Genomic DNA, 25,519 nt, shown 5'->3' on the forward strand with positions numbered 1-25,519 from the left:
TCGAGAGGAAAAAACAGCTCAGATGGTGGCAGCAACTCGTCAAGACAGACAGACTGAATCGTACACATCCCTAAGAATGTGGGCAGAGAGTTCATGAAGATGGATGACATACAGAGGTGGTTTCAGGGTTACGAGGCAGCGATAAACATGAATGGGGTCCCTGAGGAGAATTGGAGAGCAGGATTGTGGTCTCCATTTCCAGAGGAAGCCAGGGATACTTTTACAGCTTTGGGTAAGGGGCCTGACCTCACCTATGCGGATATGAAGGAAGCCCTTCTCACTAGGCATGGTCTCACTCCTGAAAAGTACAGGGATCAGTTTAGGTCCTGGAAGACGTCTGATGCCAACACGTGGCTAGAATGTGTGGATGGGTTTTGTCGGTCGTTGGATGGCTGGGTGAAGGGCAGTAATGTGACAGATTTTCGGAGGCTCTACAATTTGATTGCGTGGGAGCACTTGTCTAGTCTATGTTTTGCAGATCTGCGCCAGCACCTAGTTGATAGTAACCTAACTGACCCCAGGAAGCTTGCTATGGAGGCGGACCGCTGGGTGAGTACCAGGGTCCACAAGAGAGCGTTTGGGGGAGACTCAGCCAAAAGTGGGCAGGGTCCCCAATAGAAAAGTGTGTGGGGGGGGGGGGGGTCAAGGGTATAACACAGGAGTTCTCTAAAGGGCCCCAAAATAACACCCAGGGTAAAGGCTCCCATCCCCCCGGAGATAAGAAAGGGGTCTCGACAGGCAAGCCTGCTGAGACCAACCCCCCCAAATGTTTTGCATGTGACCAGGTGGGGCACATGAAGGGGGACCCCAGGTGCTCCAAGGGGGCACAGCCACCCACCGGTGGGCAGTCCAAGGTGTTGGCTAGTGTAGCGCTTGGGGAGTAGGAGGAGTACCCACAGGAGGGTGGGGACACCGCAGAAATGAACCTTGTCTCACTAGGGGACAGTGAGATGGTCCCAGGGGCCCAGGTGCCCCCTAACACAAAGAAATACAGCACCTGGGTGACCATCAATGGGAAAAGGGTAGAGGCTCTCAGGGATACTGGAGCCAGTGTGACCTCAGTTCGGTGTCACCTGGTCTCTGAGAGGCAGGTAGTCCCCGGTGCATTCCACCAAGCAATTGCAGTCGACAATTCCGAGTGCCAGTGTCTGGTGGCACAGGTTCCCTTTGAGTGGTGGTGGGGGGGGGGAGATGTCTCTGGTCCTTGGAGGGTAGTTGTGAGCCCTTCCATGCCTGTCGATTGTCTGCTCGGTAACAACCTGGAGCAGTCCTTGTGGAAGTATGTTGAGCTCAGGCCCCACTTGGAGATGCTTGGGTTGCCAGAGTGGGCATGCATGTCCACCTGGTCCATGGCGGCCAGAGAGGGTGATCAGAGGAACCCGGAGTCTGAAACAGTGGCCCAGGTCCCTGCCAAGAGAAAGGGTCGGGGCGCGGGAAACCGTCCCCCGAAGTTCCCATGGCCCGGGATGTGCGGTCCTTGAAGGGGACGCCCCGGTGCCTATAGGAGAACAGGAAGCGGAACTGAGGGACATCTCTGAGCTGACCCATTGGCAGCAAGAAGGGGGTCCCACCAGGGAGGAGTTCTGCCAGGAGCAGAAAGCGTGCCCTTCTCTGGAGGGTCTGCAGCGGGGACACATTGGATCTACTGGGAGAATGATCTCCTTTACAGCGAGCCTAAGGTCGCGGAACCTGGGTCAGCCCGTGTGCTGGTGGTAACCCAGCGCTTTCGGACCTTCCTACTGGGTCTGGCTCACGACATGCTTTTGACAGGACATTTGGGGCAGGACAAGACCTTTGAGGCAGGACAAGACCTTTGAGAGGCTTGTCACTCACTTCTTCTGGCCTAAAATGCGATGGCAGTCGGATGTGCATTGTCAGTCTTGCCAAACTTGCTAGGCAAGTGGCAAGAGTAGGAGGAAGGTCAAAGCTCTTCTCTAACCGTTCCCCGTTGTTGGGACACCCTTTGAAAGGGTAGGGATGGACATTGTGGGGCCACTGGATAACAAGACAGCCATGGGCAACAGGTACATCCTGGTCTTGGTGGACCATGCCACCTGGTACCCGGAGGCAATCCCTCTCAGGACGATGGCGCCAATGGTGGGCTGGGCGTTAATGGGGATCTTTTCCCGCGTGGGGTTCCCCAGAGAGGTGGTTTCTGACAGGGGGACCAATTTCATCACGAAGTATATGACATCCATGTGGAAGGAGTGTGGTGTTACTTACAAGTTCACCACCCCTTACCACCTCCAAGGTAACGGTCTGGTAGAAAGGTTCAACCAGACCTTGAAAAGGTCTCAGGGGTCTCACCGAACCCATGAGGTGTAAGTGGGACGTCCTCTTACTGTGCCTTCTCTTTGCTTACCGGGAGGTACCCCAGAAGTCTCTCGGGTTCAGTCCCTTTGAGCTTCTGTACGGTCACCCCATGAGAGGACCTCTAAGCTTGGTGAAGGAAGGCTGGGAGGCCGCTCCCAGGAAAACTCCCCAGGATGCGTTTAGCTACATGCTGGCTTTCCGAAACCAAACTGCCCGCTTCAGGAAACTCGCTCAGGTGAACCTCGAGGCCAGCCAGGAAGAAATTATTCAGTGGTATGACCAGAATGCCACTCTGGTCAAGTTTCAACCTCGGTAAAAAGCGTGGGTTATGGCCCCAGTGGAACCTTGTGCCTTGCAGGACAAGTGGACTGGGCCCTTTGAGGTGGTGCAGCGCAAAAGTGAAGTCACCCACCTGGTGGATTTGCAGGCTCCCCAGAACCCTTTACGGGTCCTCCACGTGAACCGCCTCAAGACCCACTTCGAGAGGTCCGAAGTGAGCATGCTCTTGGCGACGGACGATGGGGAGGAAGCGGAGAGTGAGGCTCTCCCGGGCCTCCTGTCTGCCCAAAAGGGGGATGGGTCGGTGGATGGTGTGAGCCTCTCCCAGACCCTGACCGCTGAGCAACAGAACAAGTGTCGCCAGTTGCTGGGGCAGTTTGCCCCTCTGTTCTCCTTGACCCAAAGCGTTACTCACTGGTGTACCCACGATGTGGACACCGGTGACAGCCCCCCTGTTTAACTTAAGATTTACAGGCTGGCTGACCAGGTCAAAACCAGCATCAAAGAGGAGGTCTCGAAGATGTTGGCATTAGGGGTGGTTGAGCTGTCCAGCAGTCCATGGGCCAGCCCCGTGGTCTTGGTCCCGAAGGCTACAGCACCCGGTGCCACACCAGAACGGCAGTTCTGTGTGGACTACCGGGGGCTCAATGCTGTCACTCGGATGGACGCACATCCCATCCCCCGAACGGATGAGCTCATCAATCGGTTGGGAGCTGCCAAATTCCTTAGTACGTTTGATTTAACGTCGGGGTACTGGCAGATTGCTCTAGCCGAGGGGGCCAAGGAAAGATCCGCATTCTCAACCCCGGAAGGACATTACCAGTTCTGTGTGATGCCCTTCGGGTTGAAGAATGCCCCTGCCACCTTCCAGAGGTTGGTCAACCAGGTGTTTGCCGGGCTGGAGGAATTCAGCGCTGCATACCTGGACGACATTGCGGTGTTCAGTTCCAGTTGGGACGAACACCTGCAGCACCTCGGGGAAGTGTTGAAAGCGCTGCAGAAGGCAGGCCTCACGATTAAAGCCAGTAAGTGCCAGATCAGGCAGGGTTCGGTGGTGTACTTGGAACACCAGGTAGGGAGCAGCCAGGTGGTGCCCCTGCAGCCCAAGATTGACACCATCCTGGCTTGGGAGCCCCCAAGACCCAGACAGAGGTGAGGGCCATCTTAGGACTCACCGGGTACTACAGGAGGTTTGTTAAGGGATATGGCACCATTGTTGCCCCCTTAACTGAGCTGACTTCCAAGAAGCAGCCAAAAAAGGTGATCTGGACGGAGTCCCGCCAGACGGCATTTGATGCCCTGAAGGCCGCCATGTGCATGGCCCCCGTGCTCAAGGCCCCCGACTTCTCCAAAGAATTTGTTGTGCAGAGCGACGCGTCAGAGCATGGAGTGGGAGCGGTGCTCACACAACTAAACGAAGAGGGCCTAGACCAGCCGGTAGTCTTCCTTAGCAGGAGACTACTCCCCAGGGAGTAGAGGTGGAGTGCCATAGAAAGGGAGGCTTTCGCTGTGGTCCGGGCACTGAAGAAGCTGAGCCCATACCTATTCGGGACTCACTTCCGAGTTCAGACCGACCACAGGCCCCTCAGATGGTTAATGCAGATGAGGGGGGAGAATCCAAAACGGCTGAGGTGGTCCATCTCCCTACAGGGAATGGACTTTACGGTGGAACACCGCCCTGGCACAGAGCACGCAAACGCAGATGGCCTGTCCAGGTTCTTCCGCCTTAGTGAAGAGAACTCCCAGGTGTGTGGGTAGTTCTCCCTACTTTCAGCTGGATGGGACGTGCGTTAGACTTGGCATCTTTTGGCACGTTTCCCCTGACTTTTCTGCTTGTTGACCTCCCGGTTTTGACTCTTTTTGCTGGCTTAACGTTTCTGCGTACTTTTCGCACTGCTGATCAGTGGTAAAGTGCAGGTGCTCTGTGTAAATTGTACTATGGATTGGTTTTTCCATTTGATTGGATATTTGATTTACTTGTTAGTCCCTAGTAAAGTGCACTGAGTGTGCTAGGGCCTGTGAATCAAATGCTACTTGTTGGCCTGAAGCACTGATTATGCCACCCACGTGAGCAGCCCTGAAAAGGTACCTCAGACCTGCCATTGCAGAGTCTGAGCGCAGTTTGTAACTGCCATGTCGACTTGGCCAGTGTGCACACACTTCCAAGTCCCCAACCTTCCCTTTTCTTACATTTCAGGCACCCCTAAGGTAGGCCCAAGGTACCCCTGTGGGCAGGGTGCAGTGTATGTGAAAGGGAGGACGTGCCCTGGTGTGTGTGGCATGTCCTAATAGTGAATTACAGCCAATTTCCTTTTTCACTATTGCAAGGTTATAAGTTCCCCATAGGACAGAATGGGAGGTTTGTTTATAACATCTTATAAACTTAACTGGCCCAGGGAATTCGGTAAGAAAATACAATTTAGTATGCCAGAACTCAGAATCTAAAGTTGCATCTTTTAGTGAAGGTGATTTTTACGTTCTGCGTTTGAAAATACCACTTTTAGAAAGTGAGTATTTTCTTGCTCAGTCATCCTGTGTGCCTCTGCTGGAATGTGGCTTGCCTGTCCGGATTTTGGATGACAGAAGGCTGGTGGCCCGGAGGGGCTCCAGATAGTCTAGGTAGGTCAGGAAAGGGCTGAATAGACCTAGGCTACGATGGAGGAAGGGGAGGAGATTTCCTTGCACCTCAAAGGGCCTGGTCTGTCTCTGACAAATGCCGTCTCCACCTCCTGCCAGGAATTCACACCAGCGAAGGCCCAACTGGTTCTTGCCAGGCACAGACACCCTCTGCCTGAAAGATCAAAGGATTTTTGGACATAAATACTGGGTCCCAGACCCCTGAATTTTAGAACTCATATGGAACAAGAAGACTGCCAAGAAAAAGAGCCGGAGAGAAGCTGCGAAAAGGAACGACTGCTCTGCTGGGTGCTTTGCTGGGCTGACGTGCAGTGGCTGCTTCTGTCTTGGGCAGTGAAAGGCCTGGACTGGACTTTTTGCAACCTAATTTGTGAGTCTCTCCAATGGCTTGAGGTAGAGCCTGCTCCCTGTTCAGGAAGTCTCAGGAACCACAAAGACTGCAAGCTCTTCTGCCCGCTGTACTGGGGACTGTGTATTTTGTGCTGCAAACAGAGGAAAAGCAACTCGACAACGTCTAAGACGCCGCTGTTGACTCCGTGTCCTGAAGGCACCGCAGAGGGCACCGCTGCAAGGCCGCACCGCAACCTTGGTCTCACCAACGATGCCTGTTGACGCGGCCACCGAGCTGCTGCTTGCACTGCGACCTGTGGGCACCGCACTCCGCACCTCCGCGCTTCACGCCGAAGATTTGGCACCGCAGAGAGCACCGCCGCAACGCGACCCTGGTCTCACCGACAATGCCTGTTGATGCCGCCACCGAGCCGTTGCTCGCATCGCGACCTGTGGGCACCGCGCTCTGCACCGCCTGGCTTCACGAGGACATCTTGCCATCCCTGACGCCGCCGCTCCATGCCGAAGTCTGCGCCGCTGCTTGCACCGGGGTGCGAGGACACCGCTCGTAAGTCACACGACGCACCGCCCTCATCCCACACCGCAGTCTTGGCCTACCGACACCGTTGCCATCGAGTCCCGTTCGTCAGTCGACGACAGCGCTTCAACAATGACGCCACCGCCGCTTGCACCGTGACCTGCTAGCACCGTGACGAGCACCGCCTTCATCTCGCACCACGACCCTGGTCTTACCGACGACGCCATCTGACGCCGCCACCGAGTAGCTGCTCGCACCGCGACCTGAGGGCACCACTGCATTTTGCACCGCAGCACCCGACACCTGCCAGCGCTCCTGATTCCATCAGAGAGGAGTCCGACCTGCAACGCGAGTGGCTTCATGGGTCTCAACTTTCCGGCATTTCTCACAGGAACTGTTTGCGGGTCTTCCCGACACCGTAGCTGGCCCGCGACCCCGTGACCAGTCAGAACTGTTGGATTTGTTGTTCACGATGCCGTGATAGCCCCGGACGGAACCATCGACATCAAGGAACTGGGTTTGAAACTTATTTTGACAACTGCAGATTTTTAAGTATAGCATTGTGGATTTTATCGTATTTGGTCTTGTCTTAAAGTATATAAAAATATTGGCTATTTTTCTAAACTGGTGTGGTGTCCTTTTGTAGTGCGTACACTATATTACTGTTGGTTATGTGCAAACGCTTTACACACTGCCTCTAGGATAAGCCAAGCTGCTCGTGCCAAGCTACCAAGGGGGTGAGCAGGGATTATTTCAGAAGTGTAACTCCCTTATCCTGACCAGAGTGGTGGTTTTTGCCTGGCTTTGGCCCACGCCCTAGCCTACCAAAAATCCCATTTCTAACATAGTGCAACAAAAAAACCGCCACAAACATTTCACACATCTGAGTAGAAGAATTTTATCAAGAAGTCAGTTTTGATTTGGGAAGTCAAGCATCCGTCAGAGTTGACAGAACCATTTTGAAAACTTTTTATGGAGTACCTCACTGTGGGTGGGGTCATGGATTTTTCCATACACATCTGAGTAGAAGAATTTTATCAAGAAGTCAGTTTTGATTTGGGAAGTCAAGCATCCGTCAGAGTTGACAGAACCATTTTGAAAACTTTTTATGGAGTACCTCACTGTGGGTGGGGTCATGGATTTTTCCATACACAAAGGCGGAGAGGCACGGCTTAAACAGACACTGTAAACATTGCAATTACCTGAAGAAGCTTTGCCAGCAGATCAAGGCCATCATTATCTAACCTGAAACAGTAATAAAAAAAACAGGTGGTAAGTGTATAATATTACTTACGCAAACTCCATCTGGCATACAGCCTGCATTTTACCACTTTACTTTCTAAATTCAAGAGACACTGTAATAATCACGGTCAGCATTACCAAGAAAGTCCTTCCAGAGTGCAGCTCCAAAACACGTAAGAGAATATTTAAGCACATTAAAATAAATAATCTTATGTACGATATTCAATACATTTATATACTTGGTTCCATGGTGTAAAGTATGTTCTTATACATCTTTTAAGGGAAGGTGGATAGAGCTTATTCTTTTCTCTCCGCAACTTACTGCATTTGCTTCAGACTCAGCCTATGGTCAGAGACAAATACCCAAGAGAACTACAACTGAGGTTCACAATTGCACACTTCACCTTTAAATGTTATCTACTTTTGTCTAATAATTAACCTTGTTTTACTGGACAAGTCCAGTGTATATTTATAGGAATCCGAAAAAACAAAAATGTCATTTGATAAATAGATCTTTGAAAGTAAGATGTGATGTGGGCTCATGCACATTTCCTTTGCAGTAACTCTAATGGATATGACGAAACGCAGGCATTTACATGTTCATGCCAGAAACATTCTATTTTGCAAGTTATGGGATTTTGAAGTGGAGAAGATATTAATTTGTTGTGTGGACAGTAGGAAACATGTTAATGCACATACAAATTAGGGGGTGACATTAACCCTCTAACCCCCAATGAAACACCCCAGGAAATCTTTTTGGTTTTCCGCATATTGAACCTCACCTTAGGGAGTGAAAAAAATATATCAGTGGGTATGGCAAACCAAGAAGGCCGATTGGACCGAATACATTAGGGCTTCGCAGCGAATATACCTGAATATTCACTAATAGAGGCGGAAAAGGGGGAAATCTCACCCTGGCAAACGGTGTCCCTGGGTTAGTAGCAGTAGAGACACCGGAAAGAAGACAGCAAGGCGACAAGAAGTGAGCGGATGGTTACGGATCAGCAATGCGGCAAAGAGGCCCAGCCATGACTGATAAGCCACGGCAAGTGAGGACCAATGCGTTGGGTGGGGAACGGCGCAGCGAAGCACCCTAGGCTATCACTAAAACGCCACTGGCGAAGCGAGGGAGGGGGAATTAATGAAAAGGATTGAAACCCCCACCCCCCCCAACAAGAGACTACATCGAGAAGTCAGGTGCTTAGGAAACCGAGGCAGTGATTAATAGCCTAGCCGTCCACCCCTGACCGCAGTCCATGCTACAAATCGGACCAAAGGGCAGGAGAGGCCATCCCACTGGGGGACAATCAAGGTCCGGTGGGCGGAAGGAGAGCCCATCTGAACTTACCGTGCAACAGGGAGCGGCCCGCAGAGATCCGCACCTGAAGCCAAAATGGCGGCCGCCTAAGACTAAGAAGGAGGCTGAGCGAGAGAGGCCGGTGAGCGTTCCCTGCAGACAGAGGGCGCAAACAATCAAGAGGAGAGGCAAGGGGTTCTAAAGCCTCATATAGCACAAACACGAACAGGCTTCATTAAGCTCGAATGTAGCCCCCTACTATGCCTGACTCTAACATGGTGGCAGGTAGCCGCAGAGACCAGTTTGTAGAGTGGACAGTCAGGGGAAGCTGGGAACACCCCTCCAGACTCGGTAGAGAGCAGAAAACCAAGCGACGCTAAAGAGTGCCTGAACTGCTGGGAGGGCTAGGCTCAAGATCATCGCATCCTCGCTGGCCCCTGTATCATACTGCGAAGACTGCTGACAAGGCCACACGAGGGACTAGACTGCGCACACCACCCACTGTCAGACCCAGAGAGAGAGAAGATCGAACACGTGGAGGAAAGAGCCAGCCCATGGGTATGTGCAGACTGGAATCCGGAGCGGATTCATAAAGCCTGGTAAAGTCACTCCCCGTTGGCGATTCCGCCCTTTGAGGGGGCACCACATTGAGACACACAGGTGGATGGACAACAGGGACACGGACCTGTACGACAAATGTGTGCACGGATGTCACCTCAAACAGCACAATGCCTAGCCTACATAATAGCACCCCCCACGCCCCCCGGTCACCAGGACTCTATGAGCCAGGAGATCCAGTCTTCAGCCTCAAGTTCTCTCAAGTGGACACCTGCGCACTTCGCAACCTCGACCAGTATTAGAGGGTGGCACCCACCAACGCCACTGACAAACAGAGTCTCCAGCTATTTCTCATCCACAGAGAGTCAATCGAGGAAGGAAGCTCAACAAAAGGAATGGCACTCACCAAAGATGACCTACTAGCCTCATGGAGAGACTTGCTGAGGGAAGAGCTCAAGGCAGACCTGGAGGGTTCCCTAGAAGCTCTCCGCTTGGAAATCCAGGGCAGGCTAACATCCTTGCAACAGGATGTTAACTCAGTGGATACACACACTGAATATCAAATGTAAAGTGCAAGAGTTGGAACGGAGAACGGCTGGGGTTAGAGGACTCAACGAAAATGCTCCACAAGCAATTGCACGCCAATATCTTGAAGTGCGAAGATCTAGAGAACAGGTCCCGGAGGGATAATGTACGATTATTCAACCTGGAGGAGGGAGCAGAAGGTGCGGACCTGGAGGAGTTTGTCATGGGCCTGTTTGGGGAAGTGCTTTGCCCGGGGGGCATGAAGATCAAAAGAGATAGGGTTTACAGGGAGGGACCACCAACTCCGGGAGGAAATAGACGACCAAGAGATGTCCTAGCCAAGCTTAATTCCTTCAAGATGAGAGAGGCGGTTATCCAAGCAGCGAGATCGAAAGAGGTCTACTTCCAGGGATTCACATGCTCTCTATTCCAGGATGTGGCCCGACGACTTTGGCATGCAGACAACAGTTCTAACCAGTCACAGAGAAGCGGAGACGTGACAATATAAAATTTCGCTAGACATACCCTTCCAAAGTCACATTCTCCTTCCAAAATTAACATCACCATGTCACCACATATGCGGAAGCGGCGGGGGTCCTGGGCCTACCCCTCCACCCCCAACAACTCGTCCATCGAGAGCGCCTCGAATTACATAGGAGCGAAGACGGCAGAGGATGTTGGAGGATAGCGGTGGCAGACACACACGCGTCAAAAGCAGCAAAAGAGGAAATACACCGGAGCCACAGAGGAACGGTATGTTGGCAGGGTAGCTAGGGGAGCAGTCAAAGAGTCTCTAAAGTAGTGAGCCAGCCAGTCCTTGCTGGACATGTAGGAACTGATAGAATGTATGGTCATGCATGGGGACACTGACTCGATCTGTACCTAGACTGCAACATGTCAATTCACTACAAGGAAGGAGATTAGTGCTGGGAAGGAGACAGCCTTTAAATGACTCCTAATAGTAGCTATCAGTCAGTGACTCATTCAGAGTAAATTTGGCTCGCCATATGCACTTTTGGACCAATATGTCCATAATAAGTTTACAACAAGGTATTTTTGTGAATCAAAAAATGTTTTTGGGGTACATTGACCCTAACTGTTTTGATTCAGGGGTTTCTTATTGTTTTGGGTGGACCTCTACTCACATCTCCAAACGAGGCGCACACAGGCTGGAGGGGGATCTGTTAGGCAAAACCACCGGGGAGATGGAGGGAGGAGGGAGGTTCCGCCGAGAGAGGAACATGCAGCAGACACAAAAGCATATAACACCACATCTTAGGTAGTAATGGTTCTTACCATACTCACATGGAATACCAAGGGGCTTAACTCACCCGCCAAACGACAGAAATTATGGAAATAGCTCTTAGACCAGAGATATGATGTGGTAGCCCTACAGGAAACACATATGAAAAGGTCTGGAGAACACCGTATGAGATACAGAGCCTACCTACCCCATTGTATACAGATCATCAGTTTCGACTAAACATAAAGTGGTGGCTTTATTTTTCCACAACTCCTTGAAATTTCAACTGGAATGCAGAAAAACTGACAGAGAGGGAAAGATAGTCATGGTCAAGGGCAGGTTATTTGACCGCTTGTGCACCTTTGCTTCAGTCTATGCATCTAACTCTAATCAAGCCTCATTTCAGACCTCTGCCTTGTCAGTGCTGGAGGGGTTCACCGAGGGAGATATTTTTTATTGGGAGACATATCTCTTACATGGGAATCCGGTCTAGACACACGCAAACCCAGAGGGTGATCTCAAGTAACTTTTCCAAAGCTCTGAAAAGGAAATTTACCTCCATGGGCCTGCTAGATGCCCGGCGCACGCTCTGCTCCGCTACTAGGGACTATACCTTTTTTCTCACACGCATAGGTCATATACCAGAATTGACTACATCTTCGTGGGCAAGAACCTAGCTTCAATGTTACAGGCTACTTCCATTCACCTGATCACTATATCCAACACGGAGATGCTGCACCACCAAAATGTAGATGATGGATCCTCCCCGCGGAGCAGACACAAGATAGTCTCCTGCGCGATGAACTACGAAAATCTATCAAGGACTATTTCCTTTTGAATGATCTCAAAGATACCACCTCCGCTACCAACTGAGACTCCTTTAGGCAGTGTTCCGGGACAGGTGTATATCTCTGCGTACGTCACAAAAAAAACAAAACAAAGGACCGAGAAAGACTAGCATTGGAAGTAGAGCTATTAGAGGAGGAAGGGGCTCACAAGAGGCATCCTATCCTTAGCTTACAAAGAAAGATAATGGAACTCAGGGTCAACGTAAAAGCTATTCATAACAGGGCTGAATTTACCTATCCTTCTACCAGCAAAACGCACAACTTACGAGAAGGGAAACAAGGTGGGCTCACATTTGGCAAAAAGAACCAGAAAAAGCTCAGGCCTTTGGCCATTTCTACAAAACTATTGGCCAGATAGCTATATGAGGAGGCAGAGCAAACAATACCTGGGGGAGGTGGAGCTTCTGAGGGTGTCGGCGGTACAAAATGCATTTTTGGGGGACCCGATAGATGCAGAGGTCAGCAGGGCCATTGCAGTATTAATCCATATAAACCACCGACATCCCATTTTTACAAAACATTTGGGGCATAAATAATCACGCAACTTGTGAGCCTTTACAATTAGATTGCAGACTCGGGACGGTGACTACATCTATGGGGGAGGCCGTTATCTCGGTGCTCCCCAAGCCAGGGAAGGAGCTTCACTTCTGTAGCTCATATCACCCAATAGCTCTTCTCAGTCCAGATACTAAGATATACACAAAAATCCTAGCCAGCAGATTGGAAAACCTAATGCCAGAGCTGATACACTCAGATTAGTCCGGGTTCATCCAGGGCCGACAGACACATGACAATTTATGGAGGGTCTTCCACCTGGTCGAGAAGGCAAATAAAAAAAATCACTTCTGGCTGTCTTGTTGGTGTTAGACACCGAGAAGACCTTCGACCGAGTGGACTGGCCCTTTTTTATTTCGCACCCTGGAGAGATACAGATTCTGCGAAGATTAGAGCTAACTGCACTCGTCCTAGCGCTTGGGTCCTGGTCAATTGGGTAAGCTCTGTAGTATTCACATTGGAGAGAGGGACACAACAGAGATGCCCTCTTTCGCCGTTACTATTTGCCCTAAGCACCAACCCCAAGCAGCGCAAGTACGTAAGGCAACCAACATTCAGGGTATCCCTTTCGGGGCAGACGAGCACAAAATATCCCTGTTTGCGGATGACATGCTGTTGTCAGTGACAGCTTCTGAGTCCTCCCTGGCGGCAGTGATGGAAGAATTGAGGTGCTTTGAGCGGGTGGCAGGCCTTCAGGTTAACCTAATATAATGGTATCTGCTGAATCTCACACAGCTGCAGAAGGAAATAGAATGTCTGGTTTCCACATCCTTAGGAATAAAGATCACTCCTAAACTCCAGGATCTCTTTAAAAGCAAACTATCCCACCCCCCGTCTCCAACAGTTGAAGACGGACTTCTGCAGATGGACTCCCCTGTACATCTCACGGATAGGATGCCTCCATGTGGTTAAGATGATGGCATTACCCAGAATCCTGTACTTTTTCAGGGCCTCCCGGTCGAGCTAGATCGGGGGTTCCTAGCTACATTAAAATCCATGATCATCCGCTTCACATGGCAAGGCCGCAGGGCGAGGCTACCATATAGGCAAATCAGTCTCCCTAAAAACAAGGGGGGGGGGGGGGGGGGGTCTGGCTTTACCAGATATGCATCTATACTACAAGGCTGCCCAGCTACGGGTGCCAGCACCCAATTTCACAGCAGCCAGTAGACTGGGTACCCGACTAAAGCAAAATCAATGAAAAAATACGAAAGCATGGTTAAACGTTAAAAACAGACCAGACCCTGCAGCCAACCGCCATTATGCAGGCTTTAGGCTGTTTCCAGTGGGGGATGGCCAGGCTGTAGGGTTTGGGTGTAGTTTTCCCGAGGGGTTTGGGTATATTTTCAAGACAGAATATGATAAAAAAAAAAAAATTACATTTACTGGAATAACCTAGTTTAAATTTATGTTATAGTTAAGTTCTGAAAGGAGAACTAATGTTTAAAAAACAAGATTGTCCTGAATATTGCAAGCTATATTCACTGAACTATATTTAGTGTACCACCTATAACTGGTGCCCCCGTGAAGCACAGCTTATAACCTCACATAATACATCACTCATGACAAGTTAAGTGACATCCTTGATGGTAACACTGATGATATCTCAAATGACATCACTGATGTCATCCAGTGATCGTGACAAAATTCTAATAGCTTTGTGGACTTGAAGTAAACATGCTATTCCTCTGCCCAATTTTATAACACCATCTAAGACATAACCTTTGACTAAATGGACACATATCAGATCTGTCAAGTTCCCCAGATTTGGTAGATGTTACCCTCTTTTTACTGGTATTAACCAACCTGACAAACATAATGTCTCAAGACTTTAATGGGGTTACCCCTTTTTAAACTTTGAGCACCCTCCCCAAAAAACATAGTTTATTCACCTTAAGAGAATCACGCTCTTTAAAGACTTCACTTGACCCACACTTGGGTAAAGTACTAAGCCCTTTTGACCCTGTCTAGTTTGGTAAGATACACTACACATTACTGAGATGAGTACAACCTTGGAGCAATGCTAAAAACCCCAGTTAAAGATAGCCACCTCCGGGTGGGTCACTCCTACATTCTACATTATTCCTCCACAATCTGCAATGCCTCAAAATATTTAACAAAGTTTTATAAACAAACATTCACACCTTATAAATGTCCTACACAGAATTTATCGACAGAATTTATCGATGCTGGATTGCATCTGTTTAACGTACCTAGACATCCACTAGTGGTTAATCTATTGTCAACAGAAGGTTTGTCTTTTTTCAGTTATTTTGCTACAGGCTTTGGCTTTAATCCACAATCTACTTTGAAACACTTCTCTGCAACCCACATTAGGCAAGGTCAGCCTTTACCTTGTTTAACATGGAGTCCTACTTGCACTCCAAACTTTACTGGTGTGCCAACAGTGCATCATATAACTCAACATGCAGAATCACAGTTGTCTATAGGGCGCATGCTAATTCCATTCTATGCACCCACAGGCGTACACACAGCAAAACTATGCTGTATATCAAAGGCCCTTTACTAACAAATTAATTATTTTACATGATTTAAGAGCCTATGGAGTAACATGAATAACCATATCAAGGATAATGTAATTTTGATGTGTCATCGATGGTGTATTTGAACAACTCATGAAGTGATGAAATATGTGAGGTCATCAGCAGTGAATGATGGGGGTGCAAGATAGTAATGTTAATGTATTAAACAATCATTTGAAAATGTCAGGGAATTTTGTTTACAGTTCTCATGTTAGCATCTAACTATAAAGGCATTCAACCCCTGTTTTTCTAGTGAAGAAGAAAAAAAATTATATAACACAACCGTATTATATTCCATCTTTTCTCCACTGAGCAACTATACACAAAATGGTGACACGTAACTTTATAGTTGGGTGAAATGTTCATTAACAACGCAACATTTTAAACTCACAGAAATTCACCAGTTTCCCGGCCGATTCCCTGGCACAGGAGCGTTGGAGGCTATGGAGGGTGCCCCAAGGGTCCTGTAGCCCGAGCCGGCACTTCTCTGCAGGCATGCAAACAGATCTCAAGTCTGCTCCTAGCGGCCCAGACAATGAGCATTTTTCAAACTCTCATTGGCTGGGAGCGGACTTGGTGTTTGCTTCCACTTTGCGGGAGCTTTGAAAATACTCTTGCCAAGCGGAAGCAAACACAGGTTTCCCTGCCCGTACCACTATGGGCAGGGAAACATCTATGTCCCTGGGTGGGCATCCTGGGACATAGCTGCTGAGCTGGCATCTTTTTCTAGAGTTTGCGGCCATGAGGGCCACCTCCAGGTGCTCAGGGAGGAGGGCCGCACAGTCCCCTCCCCTTAATACACACTGGCCAGGAGGAATGGGGTCTCTGGGGCTAAAATAGGCCAGGGAGCGGGCCGTGTGCCTTCTCCCCCTTTCTACATGTTCCTGGGCCCTGGGGGAAGGGGCCCCCTGGGGTCGAAATCGGCCTGTGGAGTGGGCTGCATGCCCCCCTCCCTCTGAAAATAGTACCAGCCCCCGGGGCCGATATCAGCCTGAAGAATAAAAACAAGCAAAGGAGACCACACTTTTTAAAAACATTTTGCAGCGGATTCACAGCAAAATAAAAAAAGTTTCTGGCCCCAGAGGGATTCTCGCTGGGACGTCACCACCAGGCCTAGGGGGACAGGGTATTCCTACCCTGCCCCATTGTGTCTTTTTTTTCTAAGGACAGAGTCCACAGTCCTAAGATGGCTTTCTGGTTGAGGTGGTGGCAGCCAACCAGATATCAGTTTGAGATATGTTGGGATCCACGGTGCCTCTATGTTCCTAGATATACAAAGTTTTTGAGCATTAATTGCTTAAAAACTACATAACGGATTCACATCAAAACACAAAAAGCCCTCTTCCTAGAATTAGATCTAGCTTTCTGCCAAATATGGTGTGAATACGTTCAGGGTTTAGGCTGTAGCTATGTCTAAAGTTCCTGTGGGAAAATGAGCCCCCGTTTGGTGGATTACCCCGAAACTTTTCATGCGCAAACTAGGCAAAAAGGAGCATTTTTGGGAAAGTTGTGCAGAGATTAGCAAAACGGCACCAACGTTATTAGCAACACAAAAAATGCATTTTCTATGGAAACTCAATACTAACTATAACTACCCAGAGGCGACAGACACTGGGTAAATATATATATATCATTTTGAATAGTAACAATGTATAGATGAGGGGAATAGTCCAAAAATTCAGGGTAAAGACAAAGACCAAAGACAAATTTTAAGTTACAGGGGAAATTTCAGGATTTTAATATCTTGCATACAATGATTTGTTTCTGTGCGGTACTGGTGTCTTTTTATAACTGGAAAAAGCTGCAATAAAGAAGAATTATTAAAATATGGTCCTTACCGAGGAGAATGGTTCACCAACGGCTCTGGTCGGTACTTAGGAAACTTATACGACTTAAACTCTTCGTTAGTGGACAGCGCTGGCCATGTCTCTTCTGTTGGCGTTCCTACCGATAGTAAGCAAGATAGAAGCTAAGAACTACTGGTTAAAATTAACATTTTAAATACACTTCCTATTTGCATTGAGACAAAGCTAACATTACAGTCATGTAATTCAACTATGGGTAAACCATGACTGTTATGTAGTTCAACCCACACTGATTCTTACAATCATACTGTCCTTTATCATCAAATTCAGATTCGAGACCACTAAGACGTTCTTGTCATTTTGAGACCAACGACCCGGTTTGTTGAAGCCTTGAACTATCGATGCCTTCTGAATATTAACATAATAAATATGAAATAAAGCTGTGCCAACAATGGATTAATGAGCCAACGTAACAGGAACCTAAAGCAACAATAAACAACATTGAGCTGCCTTTAAATGAGTACACATATGGAATTCTATAATACTCAGCACCAAGAATAGTAGATAAAAAGCACACTACGAGTGAGTGAAACTCTGCATAATCTTCTCCACTCTCACCAACCTGGTTTATTACTTCCTTATCTCTGGTGCGGCTCAGCTTGTTCAGCTTCTGGTAGAATGCAAACATGGCAGTAAGTGAGAAATGAATGGCATGACAGCTTTCTCAGGTGAGCAATTAATCAGCTACCCCTCTTCTTACAAACATCTTTGTGACAGATCAGCGAGGAGCAGAGATGCTCTGCTCAACCAATAGCCACCTTCAGTCATATAGGAAATAAGGTCAGGTGCTTGGGCTGGTGGCTGGCCAAGTGAGAAGCTGTTTCCCAGTGCTTAGTTTGTGAGAGAATGAGTACTGTTGCCGAAAGATGTGCTAAGAAACCGGCAGCCAGCGCTATGAAATATCAGCACAGCCATTACCAAGGTTGTGCAGGCTACAGTCCACCTCATGCTTCCCTAATCCACTACCAGACACTCCCTGCCGCTTATGTCACTCTTGCAAGGTCCTGTTTTCTTCTTCTGAGATATTTTTTCCATCTTTCTCTTCCCCCTTCTCTCGCCTTTGTATGCTTTTCCCTTTCATGGGCTTGGGAAATGTTTGCGGAGAAACACTTAAGTGCCGGCCCACAAAAACGAGTGCTGGTGGCCCCAACCAGCAACCACTGGGCGTAGTTCGCCGAGTTTTGCTACGCGGAATTCCGCGAAGTTACAAAAAAACTCAGCGAAGGTCCGCAAGTGGCGGAGTGCAGTGCAAACTGCAGTTTGTGCTAGTATTCCTGCAGCTCAGGTAGAAATTCTACCCGAGCAGCAGATCGCAAACTTACCGTTCGCAAGCAGGGAAAAAACTTTGCTGCACATCACAAAGCGAAGTTTTCTGCACTCCGCGAGCTCCGAGGAGTGCAGAAAACTCCACAAACTCTGCGAACAGAGTGAAGTTCACCGCCCAGGCCTACTCAAATTAAGCACTGCTCCTACATGATGGCCAATAGTTCTCAAAGCAATCCTTAAAATTTAAGCGAAATCACAATCTTAAAGAACACCATAATAGAGTTCTATAGAGCTATGAATAAACCTAAAAAACAAGCTAATTACATTTGGTAATGCCTTATCTGGTAGACTCTATCTAGCTGCAGATTACTTATCTTAGAATTATCCCCAGGTGTCAGACTGGATCCGGAAATATTTCTTGAGCAGTACCCTGAGCAACGGTAGGTGATGCCATTCGGCTCCACGTAGCATCGTCCATGCCAGAAGTGACTTGCGCAGTACTTATATAGGCACCACCCCAGTGCATGGACGTCAGTTACTCTTCATGACTTTACTCGCCAGAATTGCGGAGCCACAAAGTACTCTGACCACTGGTGTGGAAAACTAAGGCTCTGTCCTTAGAAATCTATTCGCAGAGCTGGATTGATCGGTCAGGATTCTGCAGCTAGATCGAGTCTTTACCAGATAAGGTGTTACTGGAGGTAAGTAACTTGTTCATCTGACAGAGACTTCAACCTGCAGATTCCTTACTTTAGAATAGATACCCAAGCAATACCTATCGAAGATAGGTCTGCAGACCAATTTCACATGAGGAGGTCCTGCAAGGACGAATGGGCAAAGTGCTCATCTCTATGGACCAGACAGTCCAGGAAGCAGTGCTTGGTAAACATGTGCAGGGAAACCCACACTGCTGCCTGGTAGATGTCCAGGACCAGAAATCCGCGTGCTTATGCAGTGGTTGTACTTTTAGCTCTGGTGGAATGAACATATAAACCCTTAGGAGGTTATTTCTTAGCCAATTTGTAGCAGATTTTGATACAGTCCACGATTCATCATGAGATGGTCTTCTGTACCGCTCATCCTTTCTTTGCTCTGACATACCTCACGAAGAGTTGGTCGTCCACCTGGAACTCTCGCGTGTGATCGAAGTAGAACAATATTGCTTTTTTTGGGTCCAAACAGTGAAGTTGCTCCTCTTCTTTGGAGGGATGAGGTGGAGCGTAAAAAGTAGGCACAGTGATGGAATGGCCTACGTGAAACACCACTTTTGGGAGAAGGGGAGCTCTCCAATGAAGAACCAGTTTGTCTGAAGAAATGTTCAGATAAGGAGGTTTGGATGACAAGGCCTGAAGCTCACTGACCCTCTAGACATATGTTATTGTCATCAGGAAGCCCATCTTGATGGTAAGGAGCTTGAGAAGACAATTGTGCAGGAGCTCAAAGGAAGCGCACATAAGGAAAGTGAGGACGAGATTGAGGTCCCACAGGGGCATAATAAAGTGAAAAGGTAGAAACAAATGTTGTAAACCTTTCAGAAACCTATTTACAATAGGGGATTTGAAGAGGGATAACTGATCAGTCAACCACAGAAAGGCAGAAATAGCAGAGCGATAGCCCTTCAGAGTGCCCAGAGCCGAGCCCTGCTGGGCAAGGGAAAGGATGAACCAGAGAACCTGAGAAAGGGAGGCAGAAGGGGATTGATTTGTCTTTCTGTACACCATGCCACAACTTTTGCCTAATGCATGCATAAACCATCTTTGTGGAGGGACGCCTGGCTGCCAAGAGAATGTCACAGACTTTGGGAGGAAGGTCGAAAGCGGTCAACTATCATCACTCAATCTCCACGGAAGAAGGTGGAGAGTTGACAGGTTCATGTGGAGAATCCTCCCTAGCTGCTGCTTCAGAAGATTCTCCTGAAGGGGCAGCCAGATCGGTTCAACAGCCCGGGATATACCAGACTCTACGTGCCCAGTTCGGAGCCACAAGGATTAATTGGCCCTGGTCGTTCCTGATCTTCTTGAGAGCTCTGGGCAGGAGTGGTATGGGCGGAAAGGCGTACTGGAGGCCTAAGCTCCACTCAAGACAAAAAGAGTCTCTGAGCGAGAGCTGTCTTGTAGACTCCAGCATGCAGAACTGCTAACATTGCGCGTTCTCGTTGGAGGTGAACAGATCTACCCAAGGCTCTCCCCACTGCTGAAAGAGACCTTGCACCACGTCCAGATGGAGATGCCATTTGGGATCCACGAGACATCTATGCCTGAGTTTGTCTGCTCTGGCATTCAGAGAGCCTGCCAGATATTGAACCACCAGAGATACGCCCTGCTATTTTGAGACCAAATTTCTTTTTTTTGCTTTAACCAATGTTTGATATAATGGTGAGGGCCAGAAGCTCACGCACCAATTACGTTTTTTAAAAACCATGCCAAAACAAGTCGCACATTGACAAAACAAAAAGTCTGACCACCAATTTTAGACCAATTGGCTTTACTGAAACTTGTTTATTTTTATGTTTCCCATAACCTTATAGACACTGGTTACACTGATTTTCCATTATGAATATGTTTGGGACACACTAGCATACATCAACACATTTTACTAAATGATGCTGCAAAGAAATGGTACCCAAACTCTTACAGTAGTTTAGCGAAAACTTATTTTTCCTACTTGCATTTCTTTCTGAACATTTCATTTTGAAAGCAAAGAATCATCAATCTTTCTTTCAAGCATCTGCAAATATTTGCATCTAATCAGAGAGCATTCTGGGAGTGTTATATATACCCTCATATGGCTTAACTTTGAGAATGTATGTGCACATTTTTATACTGAAACTACTGTCAGTAGTGAGGTCCGAGATTACAACATTTACTTAGAGCGCTCACCCTAATAATAATGGCTTTGCATTAATGAATCATAAATACAAGTTTGAACAGCATTAACACATGGGCATAAATATTACCTTTACTGCAGACAATCCCCTTCCCCGATCCATAATGTAGTACTGTAAAAAGGCAGCCAAGAATTTTGTGATGAATGAAGTTGGGTCTACTTGTCCGAAGAGCAAAGTACACATGAAAACTTGCTGCCCTTGACGCCAAACAATATGTCCTGGGTGGCGTCGGGCTATAGAAATTCCACATCCCCGCGGGATCAAAGCCGGTCTTCTTCAAGACATTCCTACCACACCAGGAGGAAACAACCACAAAAAAAAAACTCAAACGGCTTCGACAAAACGTCAAAAAAGTTAGTTAAAAATGTAATAAGGGTAGCTCTTCTCGGATCTGCGGTGACTGGAGCATAAAGAAAAGAACTGACGTCAGCGCACTGGGGTGGTGCATATATAGGCACCACATATGTCACTTACGGTGCGGACGATGCAGATGACACCACGCAGAGCCGATCGATGCCACCAACTGGAAGGCAGGGGTACTGATCAATTCTGGTTCTAGTCTGACATCTGGGGATAATGCTAAGGAATCTACAGCTAGATGTCTCTATCACAATTTTTGAACAATGCCAACCAGGTTACAAAACATGAGCACTAACTATCCGAATAACAGAAGAATTTGTTTAATACTGGAAAAATGCTTATTATTTAAAATCAATAACTGCTATAGGATGAGACAGTGTTACCTCGCTGTCAGTGTGTGATTCACAAAGGAATTAGCATACACATACAAATCCCTACATTTACAGGTGCAAGTTCACACTGGTGACTGAAATTTTTTACATTTGCGCAAACAAATGGATTTAATCACACTTAAAATGATGGAAGTCGCAGTTTTTCAGAGTAATCCTGGAATTCGCATGAAAGGCCAAGAAAATCATAAGCATATTAAAAACACAGCTAAGTTGTGGGTATGTTTTCGTCTTTCTTTGTGAATCTGGCCCTTAATGATGGACAAAAGGTTTTCAGCTTCTGCTGACAAAGTCAAACCTCACTTGTGGGTCGATGCTTGCCGCACAAACGTCTGACTTCTTAAGTGCTCTTTGAGATTCGCCTAATGCAGAGAAAGATTCTAAATATTGGAATCAATTATCAATATTATACACGAAAGAACAAAATATACAAAGCCAGTAGAGCCCAGAAATCAATACACTTAGTTAAGTGGATCAGCGCTCCATGCTTTGGAAGTAATACATAAAACAAAGCCTGTAAGTTGGTCACAGCAGAACATGAGAGGAATACCATTTAAGGAGGCAAGCTTGTTTCCCAAATAATTCCTTCATTATATGGCAGCTGCTCAGAAGCAAAGGTTTAAAGACAAAGCAGATAAATAGGTACTGAATTCCATTTGATTTTTAATTTGGATCATATACCAAACCGCAGCCAATTTCTTTATATAAGGCCAAACCAAAGCTATGCTATTCTACATTATGAACTCTTCGTTCATTTCAGTTTGCGTTTCCACCAGTTTACTGACTTTGTCCAGACTTTGCCGTTATATACACTGAGGACTTCGGGTCTGAACTTTCCAGTTTTTCAACACGGTATGCTCTTAAAGTTGTTTCTATAAGCAGGCATTTACATAAGAGTTCCGTTGAGAACCATTCAAATTTACTTTACACTGTGAACTCCGTTCATTGCAGATAGCGTTTGCTTCTGAAGACTGAATTTTGATACGTAGAGATTAAGCTCTAAGACTAAGGTACCCCGTTTTTTTACACACATACCCCGAGTTAGTTTCCTAACGTGACAGCACCCCCATAGGTTGTGAACAGAGCACACATTTCTCTCGAACTATGTCACCTTTGGTGGAGGGCCTTTAGTTCATTTTCATGTTGTTTCTTTTAAAAGTTTTACCAATTGCTTCTGACAGTCTAAGTGAACTGAAGTAGTAACTGCTTTGTTAATCAATGACGCTAGTACATCTATAATTGTAAAGCCTAAATTTCTTTGTTTATGTTGTAGAATTTAATCCCCTGAAGAAGAGCCAGAGTAGGCTCGAAATGCATTGGGCAGCAAGATAAATCGTTGAATACTTTATTGATTTGAAAACTTGGATCACACAAAAAAGAAATTTAAGAACTTCCAATGAATTGAAATTAAAATTGGAATGCATTTACAAATTTTGTTTTGGACTTGTTAAATTCAGCATTGTACATGATGTTTATGAGAAGTATAAATTTCATTATGTACACTGGGTTAAAATTATAAGACACGGCGGGTATTTTTTACCCAATAGCTACAGTGCGCAGAGGTTGGGTCCCATCGACCCTTTTATTGTTGTGCATACTATCAGGCATACTAGACTGTCACGTGCCTCCTCCGCAGCACGCTTTATTTAAGAAAAGTTCCAAATTAGGATAAACATTTATTGAGTCTGTCAAAATTAGAGTGTGCCTCTCCTAACAAACTTTACTTTCTGAAGTGTATCATACTGTAATTTGATTTGAGGAGCATGTGCTTCGAATCTTGTAAATTGTTTATTTCAATCTTTGATCGATAATTGGGGGACGTAGGGTGTATCTCCCTATTCTGAAAGCACCGCTAAAAACCTAAGGTCGACTGTTGATATTAGTTTGTGATATCCATACGAGCGCCTAAAACCTATACACCCATTTTAGGAGTGTGATCAAATTACTATTACCTGTGCCAACACTTGGCCAAGGAGAGAACATATATAAACAATTCTGAAGCCATGGACCTGAGATTGGGTGGCGGAGACATGGATCAAGCAATTGCTAAAGCTAAACTGAATCCATCGCATAAATAAGGGATAATGGATAAATTAAGTAAAGCTCTATCTCCATCAAAGAGTACCATGGAACCAATGTCAAACCCCAGACGTGCAAAGGATTGAACCCAGACCCCCTTCTCCTCAATAGACTTAATCTTACAAGCAATGCATGATTCCACATCTGCCTTGGAGATTAAGATTGGTGAGTTGGGTACGATTGGAGGACTGAGTGTAGGAGTGGCAGATGACGGCAACACAGTAGGACACACAGTAGGACGTGTCATCTAAGAAGCTGTTGATGGGAGCAGAGGACCCAGAGGAAGATTTGCGGCATATTAACCTATGTTTTGAAGTTTTCTATGAGGGGGCAAAGAGTAAGGACCTGGAATAATTCTTGAAGAAATGGCTGATGTCAATAATCCCAGAAGAGAAATTCTTTTCATGCTTTAAGGTATGCACACACCTTTGAGCACTAAACCACCATTGGGACCCCGGCAACACTTTAAAAAAATGTTTTTTTAACTGTGTGGCGACAGATTTGATCCTGAGAAATCAAATAAAATGTTGAACTTTCCTGATTACACTAGGGTTGTTGAGTGGCAAAGTCCTATTTTTCTCATTAATGAGTCCAGAACAGGCCTCCCCCTAGGTGCGTAGAGATATTCCATTGGTGAGAGTGAGAAAAAGCTGCAGGGGGCGAGACAGGTGCTTCTTGTGCAGCGCCTCGAAGATCACGGACGTCGTAGGTGTTGGCACTGTCACCGTGATTCCTAGCTTGGCCGCACCCCTCAGTAGCACCTCCTGGAAGGAGACTACATCGTCGACAGGCGATACACCCGTCACCGGCGAGTCCGACAGCATCGGCGAGTAGTCCCTGGTAGACTATTGGGTGCGGGATCTGGCTCTGCGCCTCCTGCGGCGTCGCCCAGATGTCGATGACGACCGTTCACGGCTCCGTGATCTTCCTCTCCGTCCGGAGCGGGAGCGCGATCTGCTTGTCTTCGGCCACCCAGCCGGCCTCACAGGCGACGGTGGCGTAACCTGGTGCCGCGGCCTCGGAGTTCTCTTCGGCGGCGTCGGATACCTAGACAACGACACCGACCGTGGCGGGGCCACAGGTGGGCCCGACGGTGTGTGAGGCGGAATGGGAGGAGGAGGAGGAGGCGGTGTATACACCACTGAGTATACCGAGCCCGGTGACTCCGTCCTCTTCCCTTGTGACCCCGAGGGACTCCCGGCGTCAGGACTCCTCCTGCCCTGCCTCGGCGTCGGTGAACGCCTCCTCGAGGGCAAACGCCTCCTCGAGGGCAAACGCCTCCTCGAGGGCAAACGCCTCCTCGACGGCAAACGCCTCCTCGACGGCAAACGCCTCTTCGACGGCAAACGCCTCTTCGACGGCAAACGCCTCCTCGACGGCAAACGCCTCCTCGACGGCAAACGCCTCCTCGGCGGCAAACGCCTCCTCGACGGCAAACGCCTCCTCAACGTCGGGGATCCCCTCGACGGTGACCTTCTCCTCTTTGTCGACGGCGAACGGCGACCTCGCCTCGACGGCGAGCGCCTACGCCGGGACTGGTCTCGACGCCGATGACTCGACGGAGAAGTCGACGGCGTCGACGAAGATGCTGATGTTTGTCGACGGCGGACTGCTCAGCTCCCTCGACGGCGAGCGTCGACGCCGTTTCTCCCCAGAGCCCTGGGGAGACGGGGAACAGACTGCAGCCATCCCCCTCGACGCCGTAGTCGACGTCGACGGAGAATGGGGACGTTTGCTGGGGTTCCTGCCCCTGGGGAGCCCCCCA

The 25,519-nt window shown here is 47.9% G+C and overlaps 1 protein-coding gene across 4 annotated transcripts in view; it reads right to left on the reverse strand.

Annotated features, from left to right (window-relative positions):
* LOC146797742 (cyclin-dependent kinase 17-like) overlaps positions 1-25,519 on the reverse strand; it is a 655,932-nt gene that overhangs the window by 107,337 nt on the left and 523,076 nt on the right. For all 4 annotated transcript variants that reach the window (XM_085624901.1, XM_085624900.1, XM_085624902.1 and 1 more), the window contains 2 exons: positions 16,747-16,852; positions 7,300-7,342 (listed from right to left, as the gene is read on the reverse strand). In XM_085624901.1, the coding sequence (XP_085481027.1) occupies positions 7,300-7,342; positions 16,747-16,852 (149 nt within the window). The remainder of the gene's footprint in view (positions 1-7,299; positions 7,343-16,746; positions 16,853-25,519) is intronic.

The sequence above is a fragment of the Triturus cristatus genome, chromosome 9, assembly GCF_964204655.1.
Source record: "Triturus cristatus chromosome 9, aTriCri1.1, whole genome shotgun sequence".
Taxonomy (NCBI): domain Eukaryota; kingdom Metazoa; phylum Chordata; class Amphibia; order Caudata; family Salamandridae; genus Triturus; species Triturus cristatus.